The sequence below is a fragment of the Pogona vitticeps genome, chromosome 7 (genome assembly GCF_051106095.1).
Source record: "Pogona vitticeps strain Pit_001003342236 chromosome 7, PviZW2.1, whole genome shotgun sequence".
In the NCBI taxonomy this organism is placed as follows: domain Eukaryota; kingdom Metazoa; phylum Chordata; class Lepidosauria; order Squamata; family Agamidae; genus Pogona; species Pogona vitticeps.
In genome coordinates this window covers 17,839,870-17,854,315 of record NC_135789.1, presented here as the reverse complement: position 1 = coordinate 17,854,315, position 14,446 = coordinate 17,839,870, and the positions used below count along the sequence as shown (strand labels likewise).

The 14,446-nt window shown below is 49.1% G+C and overlaps 1 protein-coding gene and 1 long non-coding RNA gene across 2 annotated transcripts in view; both read left to right on the top strand.

Annotated features, from left to right (window-relative positions):
* The window catches only part of LOC144583980 (uncharacterized), a 37,106-nt gene extending 24,156 nt beyond the window's left edge, over positions 1 to 12,950 (top strand). The window contains exon 4 of the long non-coding RNA XR_013537934.1: positions 12,718 to 12,950. This is a non-coding gene — a long non-coding RNA (uncharacterized LOC144583980). The remainder of the gene's footprint in view (positions 1 to 12,717) is intronic.
* On the top strand, positions 2,386 to 7,287 carry LOC140701784 (E3 ubiquitin-protein ligase ZNRF4-like). Its single transcript, XM_072978772.2, has one exon. The coding sequence runs from the start codon at positions 2,386 to 2,388 to the stop codon at positions 3,406 to 3,408; it is 1,023 nt and encodes a 340-aa protein (XP_072834873.2). The 3' UTR covers positions 3,409 to 7,287.
* Positions 12,951 to 14,446: the final 1,496 nt, after the last annotated feature.

The following is a 14,446-nucleotide window of genomic DNA, read 5'->3' as shown; positions in this document are numbered from 1 at the left end:
TTGTGTGTTGTTGTTTATTTGCACTTGTTGCTAAGCCAAGCGGCTAAGCCGTGAACCCGATCCTCCAGGGGAACCAGGAGAAAGCTCCGAGTCGCGATTCCTCCTTACAACTCAACAAATCAAACACCCGCTGGTAATGCGATAAGATGGATTGAAGCTGCTTGGGAACATAATGAAGCAAAGCATTCCCCCCCCCCCCAGAATCCAACCCTGATGTTGTGTTATGACACCACCACCCTTCTCTTCACCCACTCCTTGTGACATACCAGAAGCTTTTTTTTTTACACTCGCCACCATTACACTTCCGTAAGCTTTCCCCCTCTGTTCCCTGAGGGAGACGGAGAAGCGCCGCCTCGGACGATCAAGATTCATGGTTGTGGCTGGGAGCGAGTGCAGGACACTGTGAAATCTATCGCTTTTCGCGGAGAGTTCAGCTGCTGTGGTGGATTAGCATGAGAAGAAACCCTTAAGATCATGAAAGAAACACGCAATAGAAGAGGGCCGTTCTCCTTTCCGATCTTTGACATCACAGCCTTCTCCACAATGAACCGAGACATCAAAGATCTGAAGTGTCCTTGAAACTAGTGAAGAAGGGTAGTCTCATTCTCATTGCGAGCCTCCAAATGCATTCCCTTTGAGGTCGAGATTGCGGTCGCGGCATTCGGAGGGAGTCTGGGAAACATAGTTTTGTGTGCTTGGGTGCCAGGGGAAACTACCTTTCCCAGGCCTCCCAAAAAGAATGGAGCAGTCATGAAACACATGATGTTTTCGTTTCTGTGGCCACCTCCAGGTCACAGAGAAGAGGAACTCTGGTTGATCAAGGGGCAGGAGACAGGACTCCATGTAGGTCATGCCCAAATTAAGGAAGGCCCATTGGAGCTCCACACACTTGGAGGCCTTGGGAGCCAACAATTCCCATTTATACCAGCATCTGAGATAGAGCCAAGATGAGTAGAATGTCTGGTGCTTCCACTCTGCTGCCACCACCACCAGGCAACCTGAGAAGATTGGAAGAGGGTGACGGGTCAAGGAAAGGCTGGCTGATAGACGGAAGTGGGGGCAGAAAACCTCATACCGAGTCAGGTTCCAACGGAGTAAGACCTAGCTTCCGTTCATACTGGAGTGGCCACATGGAAAGAGTTTGCATGCTTCACGCCATCAGCACTGAATTCTTCTGGCTTTATTTCAGGTCCAAAATGTCTACTGAAAAGCTTCGCTGCCCTCCCATTTCCAGATGTGACCTTCCGTGTTTCCCTGGAACAGATAATCATGATCACATGGGTCTGAGTAACCATCTGCCTTCAACTCTTCCATGGCTCCCAGGCTGTCACCGGCCAATTAATTTTTCTTCTCCAAGTTCTTTAACAAAGCCTCCACATTCATAATGGGAATTCCTCTCCTGGGAAAAAAAATTGCGATGAACAAAATGCTCTCCCATAATCCTGTTCTGCAGGAAGTAGACTTTGTAGTGCAATAGAAGAAGCCATCGTAAAAGCCAAACAGGGGCCAGGCACCTTTTTTTTGCCCCAGATGGGGTCCACGTCTGTGGTGTGAACCTATCAAGAATCCAGACCTCTTCCCATGCCACCAAAGCTGCAATTTGCTTGAAAACATGGTGCACAGGGAGCATCCACCTTGTTTACAATATCAGCAGTCCAGAAAAACTGCCAGAAGGGCTACCACAGTTGTAAACAGGGCCCAAGCTCCTTACGCTCCTTGTTTTGAGGTCAACCTGCAGCTCCCTCCACCCAACTGGGAGGCCACCCAAGGCTGGACCCACCACAGGATTTCCTGCCCCTGCTTTCTAGAGAGGAGACCTGCCTGCTGGGTAGCTTTTGAAGAGAGGATCCAGCATAGTTTCCCTTTACAACAATGGCTCCCAACTTTGGGTCCCCAGATGTTCTTGGCCTACAGCTCCCAGAAATCCTGGCCAGCACAGCTAGTAGGGAAGGCTTTGGGGAGTTGTAGTCCAAGAACATCTGGTCACTCAAGGTTGGAACTCCTGCTTGGAAACACTTGATATCATATTAAACGAAGCAGCTGGCAAGGTGTGGGAGATGGCTGTCCAACTCCCCATGGCAAAGCCGTGAGGTCACAAAGGTCCCCAGGAGCAGAGTGTCTTGATGGCCAGCTAAGAGGAGGTGGCCGGAGACCCTAGAGGGGTAGCTGGCAGCAGTCAAGAAGAGAAGAGGATGAAAAGAAAAAGAGGCTGCCCGGATCTATCTGCCATTTCCACCCACTTCTCTCCAATCTTGTGGAAACTCAGATCACCAGCTACTGGGTACGTCTCCTGTATAGGTTCTCAAAACGATCCCCTTCAGCTCCAATCCACCCAGCCGAGCCTCGGGTAGGATTCAAGTAAGATCTTAGAAAGCTTCTGCCAGGATGTGGTCTCCTTCTCTGCTGGCGCTGGTTTTGTTCCTTTCTGTTTTTGCCGCCGAAGGCTTCCTTCGCACCGTCTGTCGTCCTAATTCCACCACGCTGGATCTTGAGGCCCTCCCAGGCCTTTTCGGCCCTCTGCTCCCCACGGAAGGGCTCACGGGGTTCCTGGTGGAAGCAAGGCCAGTGGACCTCTGCCCGCCCATTGGAGGCCCGCCCAGCTCCTCCTTCGTCTTCCTTGCTTTCCTTTACTGGTACAAGCTCTGCTTCACCATGAAGATCTGTCACGCCCAGCAGGCAGGCTCCCAGACAGCCGTCGTCCACAACGTGAACTCCCCAAACCTGGTGAGCCTGAGGAGCGAGACGGACGTCCATCTGCACGATCCCATTCCAGCCAAGGCAGCTTCCAAAATCCTCAGGCGGCTTCGCCAGGCTGGGAAGCTGACTTTAAAGCCCAGATATTTCCACTCTGCTTGCAAACGTTTCTTGGGAACTGCTCGGATCTCCTCCTCGTCTCCTTGCCGTTGCCGCGCCCAGCTCCCTGGGCCTTGCTTATTGCAGATGATTTTGCTCTACACCTGTTGGGTTATCTGCTCCCTGGGGTTGGCCTTGACCTCCTCCTTGCTCCTTGAGAAATGCCTCTCGAGGGGCCCGAGTTCGAGGTCAAGGAGAAGACAGCTTCTCCCGGAAAATTGGCAGAGCAGGGCTTCCATCGTGTTCAGTCCTTCCAAATACCAAGAGTGTGCCATTTGCTTAGAGAAGCACACCAGAGGCGACATCCTAAAAGTTCTCTCCTGCTCCCATGCCTTCCACAGGAGATGCATCAACATCTGGCATAACACGCAGGTGGGAAGCAAGACCTGCCCCCTCTGCAAGCAGAAGGTGACAGTGGTCAGCCTTTTGTACGCCACGAGGTTCTGCAGGGACAGACAGGGGGAGATCAGCTGGACGGCGATACCTCTCAAGAGTAGACCGACCGCTGAGGGCCACAGACCACACCGAAGGAGGCATCATCCTTCCCAATTCTGAAAGCCAGAAGGCCTGGAAAGGTATCATCTTCCACCTTCTCACCGTGGACCATCCAATGTGGGAGACTTGAAGGTGTTGGTGACCTTATAGAACGTGGAAAAGAACCTCATCACTATTTAATCCCTCTAGTATTACACCACATCTGGGTCTCAGCCCCCTGGAAACAAGGAGCCCCACCCAGAAGTTACTTTGGCAACCGAAGAAAGTTGGAGTATACTGCCATTCCCCAAGAACTGGTGGAAACCAGGAGCGCACACCCTAGCAGGGGGCACTTGGAAGACTTTACGGCAGCCTCCCCCACCGAGGCTGGTGCTGATCCATCTCGTTTTTCCAAACCACCTCGGGAAAATACAAAGCGAGTGTTTATGCAACCCAGATCTCCAACTGGCTTTGGCCGCTTATTTAGGGGGAGAAATTTTGGAAATGAATTCCTCCAAAAAGGTCATAATGCTATAGTTGTTGTCTCTCCTTTTATCCTCCGAATGATCCTGTGAATGACGGAAATCACTGACCCAAGATCAACCGTTTGCGCTTCCTAGCTGAGCAGAGATTTGAACCCAAGTCTCTTGGGTCCTAGCCCAGTGTTTTAATCATGACACTGCAATGATGCTCATTCTTTCCATATCCCTCAGATGTAGCTCCTAGAGAAGTCAATGAGGTCTCCTTCCAAGCAATTAGGCAGAGGTTTACAGCTTTATCCGGGGTTGATCCTGAAAGATCTTGTCCGTTGTCATTCTAGCCTGAGACTTAATTGTGGCCAAAAGTCAATCTTAGACATCATTCTAGTTTCACAAACAGGGAAACTAAGGGTGCAAGAGCGAACTCAACTGCATCTGAAATTACACAATACCTTTATGGAGATTGAGAGTAAAGATGGAATTTTCAAATTTTCAGGATTAAAGATACCATAATTCTCCATTCTGGATGTTCTACCTACCTTTCACAGCCTTATAAATCTTATAAAGTGATGCATGTGGGAGAAAGACCTATATTTAAAAGCTTTGAAGGTAAGCTAGGCCTAGTTTTATCCAAGCTTCCTTTTTCCTGCCCCAATGCGACCTGGGAGCTTTCTTTCTGAGCAAGAAGCTTGGATGAAACTAGGCCTAGCTAGGCCTCAAAGCCTTTCTCCCAGGTGAACCACAGTTAGGTCTTTGTAAGGTGCCTATAAGGTGGGTAGAACTCCCAGAAATACAGGGTTTGTAGTCCAGAAAACCCGAAAAGGCCCATCTTGAATTGAGGGAATCCTCACCGGGAAGCATCTGAGTTTCCCAAAACATTCAGGCTAAATATTAACACAATGAAAAAGCCAGGAGAAAGGAGGAAAAAAATCTCATTGAGTATGATGAAAAATCACCACCCTGCAGGTTGCATTGCATAGCAAAGCAATTTCTCATTTTTGATCCTTCGAGTTGTGTATCGTCTGTGCTCCAGCAGGACAACACCTCCTTGCAGTCATACTGAGAACTGTTGAATGGAGGGTTTGACTTGGCTTTTAGTTTAAAGGGTTCCTTGGTTTTCCAGAGAAAGTGGCCACTGTTTTCATCCTGGTTGCCTTCTCTCCTTCAACTTTAAAAAAAGCGAACTCGTGGTTCTGTGCATGTCTCCATGGAGTTGGCTTTCTGGCACTAGACCCTGTGGGGTCTCGTCACTCTGGCTGGGGCCCCAGTTGACTTCACTGGGGTCCCTGAAAGCCTAGGTCCAGAGAAGCAGATGAGAAGTAGGAGTCCCAATTTGAAATGCAGTCCTTTAATGCAATGCTGGTGAAGGCCTCCATCACTTTCCCAGACTCCATTTTAAAGGCACCTTGCAAAGACCTAAATGTCTTTGGCTCACCTGCAGAAAGGCCTCAATTGGAAGGCTTTGAGGCCTAGCTAGGCCTAGTTCCACCCAAGCTTCCTGCTCAGAAAGAAAGCTCCCAGCTAGCACTGGAGCAGGAAGTGGAAGCCGGGGCCAGGCTAGGCCTAGCTAGGCCTCAAAGCCTTAAGGGCCAGGCCTTGTCCTCCAGGTGAGCCACATTTAGGTGCCTGTAAAAGGAGATGGAATTCCCTGTGTCAGGAGCATTTTTTTTTTGGCAGTTTGATGATTCTAGAGGATTTTCGAAGTAGAAAATTAGCCCACAGAATCACCAATGTGGGTTTGGAGAAGGGCTGGTGAGAGTCAGACCACAGGCTGACTTGGTTCAGGATCCAGTCCACCCTGTTGCTCATCCTGACGCTTTTGCCAAGATAACCCTTTCTTGGATTAGCCTTGATGATAAAGGATATAGAAATATTGCAAATGGATTAATGAATACAAATGAGCAGCAGCTCTGAGAGCATGCCCCAGGTGCCAAGCCTGGCCAGAACAAAGGAAGCTGTAAGAAAGACTCATCAAAACATAATTAGCAACGCCATGGCAGACTGCTGCTATGTCTTTATAAGAAGTATCCGGTGAGGATCTTCATTAAAGCACAGGGGAGAGGTGGGGTTAACTACTTGGCAAAATAATTTAGTGACGTGCCCACTTAGATCCAGATGATAATCTTTTCATCAAGGACCACTCCCAATAAGTTTTTAAAAAGAGAGGGATCTCCCTGCTCTTCTGTGGAAAACGTGCCATGTTTTATGTGCTGTCAAGCCACAAACAAATTATAGCAACCCTGATAGGGCCCTCCAAGATACATTAAACGTTTAAAAAGTGGTTTTACCATTCCCACACCCACTGAGTTTTGTGGTGAGCCGGGATTTGAACCCAGGTCTCCAAAGTCCTAGTCCATCACTCGTTCCAATTTTCTTGGTGTGTCCCTTTGTTTATTTGTTTGTGTGCTTAACGTTAACCCTACTTTAAAACTTCCAACGGAGAGGTTTTAATTGCAGACCTGAGCTTTCCTAGGAAGCCTCATAGCGCCAAACTCTTTCCTGAAATGAAGGTAGACTTAAAATAAACCAGGCGGAAAGGAGGGGACAAAAGTAAGAAGGAAAACACTGAATGAAGTATGACAAGCCATACGTCGAGCGGATGGTGGGAGCAAAATATTGGGAGAACCTGGTATTTTCATAAAAACAAATGCTCCATCAGGATCCAGTTTTGTTTCAAATGAAATTCTGGTAAGAAGCCATCCTGTTTTTTAAAAAAAAAACAGAGGCTGTTTCCTTTTGATGGAAAGCAGGTGTCCTGGACGAGTCTACAATACTGTACTCAGAATCTGAAGCTGGGGCGGGGGACACCATATCACCTTCCCTGGCTTCCTCTCACCCTCTCTCCGCTTTGATACTGGGCTCTCATCCACTTGCCAGGGCTAGAAGTGATTAAGACCATCTCCAGACAAATGTCCTGGTGTGGAACATTAAGAAGTGAAGACAGCGCCCGGGGGGAGAGAGAGAAGCTCAAATATGCATCACGTAGCCACCCTTCCTGTTGAGATCAAGGAAGCAACCGGCTTAACCAGCAGGGTTTGAGCTATTGTAAGAAAGCAGCACAGTGTTTGTTATTTAATTTACTGTTACCATATTATTATTCACACACACACCCCGCCATGGCCAAGTATGCAGAGAAAGGCTCCGCGGATTCTTCTTCCTGGCATGACAAAGGACCAGACTGGCTTTGGGGAGATTACGCCCGCGCGCCTTGGCTTGAGCAGAGGCGGGCCACGGTGCCGTGGAGGGCGCTACGATTTTTCTTGAGATCAGCCTGCCCCGGGTTTTGGCTGGAACTTTGTCGGAACTCTCTGAAGGGCCCAGAACCTCTCCCCTAAAGAGGTGCAACAGTGGGGGAAAATACCTTCTTTAAAGTTTGGACTAAATGCCGAAATGGATTTGACCCGGGTCACTGGGACCATGAGGCCCACGGATTTTAAAAGTGGGTGGATCTGGCTTTACCCTTAAGCAGAACTATGTTGTCCCCATGCAGTTCTCCTTCTGGTTCTCCTTCAAGGCCGGCCAAAGCTCCTTAGCATCGTTCTTGCGAATGGGGGGAAAAGTTACATTTCCTAGCATAGATCCTTCAACCCTTTTGTTGGGACCAATTCCTTCCTCGCCATTCCTCATACGCAGGCCCAGGCTACACTTAGGGTGGGAAATTAGTAGACTTTACAGCCACCAGTTTATCTCGTATCTTCCGGGGCTTAACCTCCAACTTACATTGACCCCATAAATGAGCAGCTTTCCTGTCCTCCACAGCCCTGCTCCGCTCTTGCAAATGCAAAAGTCGTGGCTTCCTTTAGGGAATTAGCCCATCTCGTATTTGGGTCTTCCTCTTTTCCTGCTGCCTTCCGCCTTTCCCAGCAGGATGGGCTTTTCTGGAGAATCCTGCTTTCTCATGAGGTGGCCAATATCCTTGTCTAAACAAGACCAGTGTTGTCTTCTAAAGAAATTCAAGGCAGAATTCAAGGAAAAGGGTATTTCCACTGGCTAGCCAGAGGCCACCCTTTGCTCAGGGCAGTCCACTATAGGGAGGCGGAGGGACCTCTAGGAATCCCTACCAGGAGGACGACCGACCAACGGACCACCGTATGTCTCCTGTCTTCTCGGAGCGCGAACGAGCAATTTAAACACTAACACTTTTGTTGACAGATTGCTTCGGATTACCGACAGCCTCGCTGGAGAAAGGCGTCCACATGGCACTGGGCCTGCGCGTTCCTCTCGAGCCGTTTCCTGGAGTTGAATAAATGTTTGCTGCTCCTCGGGCATTGTACACCTGCTCTAATTAAAAGCAGTTTGTTTCCTGGAGTTTCCATTTATCCCTGCAGTGGGAACTGGTGGCTGGGCTGGATTCTTTGCTCTTCCACCTTCCCCCCCCCCCGCCTTAATCATCACAACATCCTGGTTTCCCGTCAGATGCACATACCACTCGGCCCCTGCCGTTTTCTCCTCTCTGCTCTGGGACAGGATCATTAAGGGTTGGCTTCCACTTTATCTCTGGAAGGTTGTGTGCCCGTCGCTCGTGGCTCACAGATCCAATCATCATTGCCTCGGGGTAATCGCTTCCCGAAAGGACCTGGCTGGGCTTCAGATTGGAAGGCTGGACGTTGAAAGTCTGTGGGGCCTCCAAGACATTCTGCCGCCTGAGGACGAAGAGAGGAGACGTCCCCGCCTTCTGTTCCATGTGTTGGTGCACCAGCTGAATGGAGACGATGGTGGATTCTCCAGCCCTGGAGATTTTTCCTACTAGGAATATGTTTTCCAGCATTGGAAGGGGTTGGTCTTCAGACCTTGAGGTTCCCTTCTTGGTTACCATTTGGTGTTTTGGTGTTCCCAGTCATTCAACCTTCTTCTGACACTGGCAATGGGTTCTAGTCCTCAAGGAATTTTAGAAGGTGCCAAAGGAACTGTGCAGCAGCCCTCAGGCTATCCTCCAGCCAAGAGAAAAGAAGGAAGCACAAGGGAAAACGGCTTGAAGGGACTGGATTACTCTGCCTCCTGATAGGGCCGGCCCTCTTGGTTCGTATGATGGATGTCCGTTTGGAAGCGGAAGGGCTCATGCTGAAGTCACACAGGAACATGCGGGGTGGATTAGATTACGCATCAAAGAATAGAATTGTAGGTGGAAGGACTTCTGGAGGTCATTTAGTCTAATCCCGTCCCACTGCAGGAAATGTACAGGTAGGACATGGTGGCGCTGTGGATTAAACCGCAGAAGCCTCTGGGCGGCAAGGTCGGAATATCAGCCGTTCAAATCCACGCGACGGAGGGAGCTCCCATCACTTGTCTCAGCTCCTGCCAAGATAGCCGTTCGAAAGCATGTAAAAATGTGAGTTGATAAATAGGTACCACAATGGTGGGAAGGTCATGGAGAACGGAGAATTCTGGGAGCTGAAGTCCCCCAAAAATCCAAATGGTGCATCTCTGTTCTGATGGAAACCCGCAGCGGTTTGTGCACACCGAGCCACCCACCTCTACCAAAAAGGCCCCTTTCTTATACCTCCACCCTTGCCCCCACACCTTTCGATTACTCCTCAGTTACAATGCTGGCTTCCGCTTTTTGCTGTGGGACATCTCGTTGCTGATAAGTGAGCAATCCCCCCCCCAAAGTGCTGGGAAAGAGTTTAAGAAGAAGAAGGGAAAAAAGAGGGGAGAAAAGAAAAAGAGAAAAGGCAGTGCTTGAAATCAATTCTCTAAAGAGACGTTTTATCTCAGTTGGACAAGGACTCCCACCGGGGAGGTCAGATGACTGGGTCTCCTCCTTCATTTAATCAGATGCTTACCGGTTGAGGCTGGCGCTGCTGGTATTACGGCTTGGAGGATGATTCCCAGAAATGTTCCTGAAGAAGTGGGGGCCGGGGCTGCGTGTGTTGCTGAGTCATTGTGAACATTCATGAGTCAGCGTGGAAGGAAGACCCGAATCGGAGTGAGGAAGGGGCCACGCAGCTATCAAACTGGTCCCAGAAGACGTCGGGTTGAAGCAAGCGTGTCAAGCCAAAAACGGATGATGGTTTCATCATTCCTCTGGTTTCACTTCAGATTGAGCTTCAGCCCTGGCTTCTCCCCATTTTTCCGTTAGGACCCCCCCCCCCCCCAAAAAAAGGGAAGGCTGGAGCGATTCATAGCAACAGACCGATTCACTTAGGTTTTTGTCTCCAGCCGTGGGATGTAAAATTGAGCTCTGGAGCCCCAGATCTTCCTCGGCCTCCATCTTTTCCCAGCTTTTAGAATTGTATATTTTATAATTTGTGATTGAAGGTCAGAAATAGGATTGGATGTTTTCATCAACATCATCTTAGAACTGCAGAGCTGGAAGGGGCCCTACGGATCATCAAGTCCAAGAGCTTAAGGGATTCTGGGCATGTAATGGTTAGGGGAAACTGAAGCAAATTGGAATACAAATTGAAGGAAGACAGCTCTCGGTTAGATCTGGGTAGGAACAGGAAGCCTGGGCTGAGCTAGGCCTAGCTCGGCCTCAGCGGCTCTCAGGCTAAGGCCTTGTCTCCCAGGCGAGCCACATTGAGGTGTCTGTAAAGTAAGTCAGATAGAACTCCCAGAGTGGAGATCATAGGGCGCGATCTGTGCTTCCAGAATCCTAATGATTGGTGCTCCATTTGATCCAGTCTGTGGCTTGACACTGAAACATAGCGTAAATTCAGATTCTCAGCCTCGCCCTGACTTCCACTGGAAAGCCAGAACAGCTGCCACTTTTAGATTTGTGCATGAAATTTTGAGATGGCATTGACCCCAAACTGGGGAGTAAAATCCGGCCAAATTTCAGGCTGTTACTCTCAGAGGTTTTTGCAGCTTTCAATTTTGGACGGAGGGATTGGTCTTGGGGGCTGGGCCCCTGAACTGATCCGTTAACTCACTTCACTGCCCCGTCCCAAATTTGGCCCTTCTCTTTCGGGGGGGGGGCTTCCCTCCATCACGATTTGGGCCGATTCGTTCCATTAATGGGGTTTTGTGGGGGGTTTTTAAAGCTCAAATCAGCACGCAACCCACAACTTCTTTTTACAACTCTTATTCTCTCATGGGGGTCAACCTTCCCGTTCCTGGGGATCTAAACCCTCCGACAGTATGTTTCCTGCTGTATATTACATCTGATGCAACAGCTCCCCAGTAATGACATTATTAAGGCAGAAATCCAACGGGGGCAGATGGGAAGGGTGAAATAATTTCTTTCTCTCTCTCTCTCTCTTTCTCTCTCTGGCAACAGATGGCCTGCCTTTTAGTATCGCAACACACTGCCAGTTAATTAATGCTTGCTGTAATTAAACTTTACACAAATTAGCCTGTCGGCTATGCTAAAGGGAACCGTTCCTCTCAAATGCCACCTTGAATCACCGAGTGGCGGGGGTACGGAGGGTTTCCCACCTCTCAAGAAAAGTGTAATTAGAGGCAACGGGTGACCACGTAGGGAGAGCAGGCGGACAGGATTACAAGGGTAGGAAGCGTGAGCGATTTGGCTTCTCACATCAGGATCCTAGAACTGGAAGTGTAGGATATTCCTGCCACGTTCCACTGGGGTACCCATCAGCTGACAGGTTCCACTTGAAATGCTAGTGAGGGGTCTTTCGAGCACCAAACTGCTTCGAGGTCAGTGGAATGGTGGCGGCCATGGGCATCTGCCTGTGGATCCGGCTGAGGGATGCTCAAGGCTTTCGGTCAAAGCAAACCGACCTGACCTGGATTAGAGCACTCACCCCTCTGCCATTTTTGCTGTCCTCTCCCATGGACGCACAGCGGTTTCCAGCTCAGAAGAGACACTGTGCCAAGGAGAAACTTTTTCAGACGTTAGGTTTATGAAGGGCATGCCTACAGAAATGTGTGACAGGAGACGGCTGAAGCTGAGGGTGGGCAGGCCCCCCCGCTCTGGGTTTTTGTCCGAACTTTGCAGGAGATAATGGCCATGCTGGGAGTTCTCCCGGCCTTGAGGTCCGACATTATGAACATCTCGGTGTGAGGCAACTGGAGGAGAAAGGCCTCAGTGTGAAGGCTCTGCACAGCTAGGCCTAGCTGCATCTAAGCTTCCACTTCTTGCCCCAGTGCCAGCTGGGAGCTTTATTTCTGAATAGGAAGCTAGGCCGAGCTAGGCCTAGTTCCGCCTCAAAGTCTTCTAGTTGAGACGAGCCACATTAGGTGTCTGCAAGGTGTGTTTCTGTCAGGTACAACTCTCCGATGGGAGGATGATGGGAACAATAGTCCAAAAATCTCATCTCGACCAGATCCCCTCAAATATCCGCCTTTGGTTCTTGGATTTTGCTGGCGTTTTTGAAACATGATATTTTAGGGTAACCCTTGCTGCGCCCTCTAGTGGCGGGAGGACTTCTTAATGGTGTCTCGACGATGCTGCTAATGCTCTCGACCATTGCCACCTGCTTTCATGTGCCTTCGTTAGTCTGCGCATACCTGCTTGTGACTGTATCATACCACAGCTGGATGTGTGGCGCTCTTTAAAGCGAGGCGACAGAACAAAGAGAAGCCGAAAAGGAAATGTTTTAACTCATTTCTGCTCTAAGGTCTCCAACGGTCTCTTTGATCCTGGACATTGATCTTCCTCCGATGTTCCGGTCAGAAAAAATTTCAGCTTTTTTTCTGAGCTGGTAACAAACAGGCTTGCAAAGAGAGGATCTGGAAAGGAAAGCTGAATCAATGTCTGATGGAAACAAAATGAGGATCTCAGCTTATTCCTTTTTTTTTTTTTAAGATTGTCTCATCACTGCAACTGTGATGTCATTTCAATGGTTTTCAACCATCTTTTCATTCAGAGATTGTATCTTTAAAAAAAGAACACCCAAGAACCCAAAATGTCAGTGGCCAAGAGAGGTGGAACTCAAAGATTGCATTGCATTTCTGGGGATTTTTAAAAATTATTAATATTTATTGTGCTTTCTATTATTATCGGAAGGTTTGATGTTCGCTCGTTCTGGAATTTGGAAGACAGGGGCGGAAGGCAGCCAGCCAAGATTATTCCACATCTCTCCCCACCTCCGAATTTGGCTCCAGGCTCTGATTCTCCATGTAGTTCTACATGGAGGAAGCATCATTCTAAAGTGAGGAGAGTCAGAGGGATGAATGGATGGGTAACGGTCCCTTAAATCCCTTTAACTTCTTGTTCACATTGAGACATCAGCCAATAAATGCCGATGCTTGGAGGAGCAGCTATCAAAGTAATTTATTCCATTACTCATTGCAGCCAGGTGGTTGTTTACTTACAGTTGCTCCAATCAGGCAAATATTAATGCATTCCATGTTGTCGATGTGCTGCTGTGTGGCCAGAAAAATGCCTGGAAATGCTCTCTGGTCCCTACTAGTGTCCATTTCTGATTGAGATATATATACTCGATGCACAGCTAGTGGCTGGGCTAACAGGGGATGATGGGAGTTGTAGTCCAAGGGGTCCGTCCCCCCCCCCGTGCTGTGCTTTCTGACCCCTTCTCGGAAGATGAGTTGTGCGTCTGGTTTCAGAAGGATTTTGAACCCGCTCCTTCTGTTTGATGGAGGAGGCAGGCCAGCCGCCCCTTGGCTTGAGCGGCCTGAGCCAGACGGGAGGTTTTTGTTGGCTCGTCCTTGGCCAGCTCCCGGCATGGCAGCGTGAAGGATCTCTAGGCAACCGGAGGAAGTGTCCAGCATTAATAATGATGGTGGCACTTGTTAAAAATTTAATTAGGGACCGACAGCTGTGCCTCTGACACCACCGAAAATTCCCTGAAGCTGTTGCAACATGTTAATGTTGACACACAACCAGGGGCAAGGGAAAGAGGGAACAAACCATAGTCACACAACAGCTTCGCTGCATTATTTTCTCTGTTTAGGAAACCAAAGCACAGGCAGTGGGAATGTCAAGAGGCGTCTTCCCCGTCCACTGCTGCCCCTTGTGGCCAGCGGGTGAGCTGCAAGAGGAAGTGGCATTCTCTATGGCTTATCATTGGTTCCCGTATTGACTCCGCCTCCCCAAAGCGCTCATCTCAGTCATCCCATTGGACAAGACTGAGGGTCCACAAAGCCAAGAACCTTTGCTAGAAATTCTGGAATTAAGTAGGTGGGTACCGTTCTCTCTCGGTTTGAAGACCAGCGCCGGACTGGAAGGATGGAATGGAGTGCCCTGGGGAAAAAGGGCATGGCTGACAGACCTCAACTCTGAATGAGAGTACTCTGCCTGACACTGGTTTTGCACAACATCTAGTTGTGTTTGCTTGTATTCATTGCGCTAGCTCGACAATATCCCGACTTTTGTACAGCTTGTCCAAGTCAATACCGAATGCATTAGACGTTGCTCCGGAGTGAGGCCGTGCGTGTGTTTGAGGAACTCATGAGGGTGGAAGTGGAAACAATGTGTTTAAATATTTCTCTTTATTAATCACTGTTACAAGTGTATGTGCATACAGTACTGTATCATCATCACCAAAGTCAATACCGAGCAGATTAAGTGTTGCTTCAGAGGGAAAGCGGGTTTTTAAATACATCTGTATGGACTGGATATCTTGAGTGGTTGAGGAACCTGGCTGCAAAGCCAGGAGGTTGGGAGTTCGTTTCCCCACTGTGCCTCCTTGACAGGCTGGACTCAGTGATCCATAGAGCCATTTCTGGCTAAGACAATGATGATGTGCCCTCAAGTCAATTCTGACAGAGGGTGG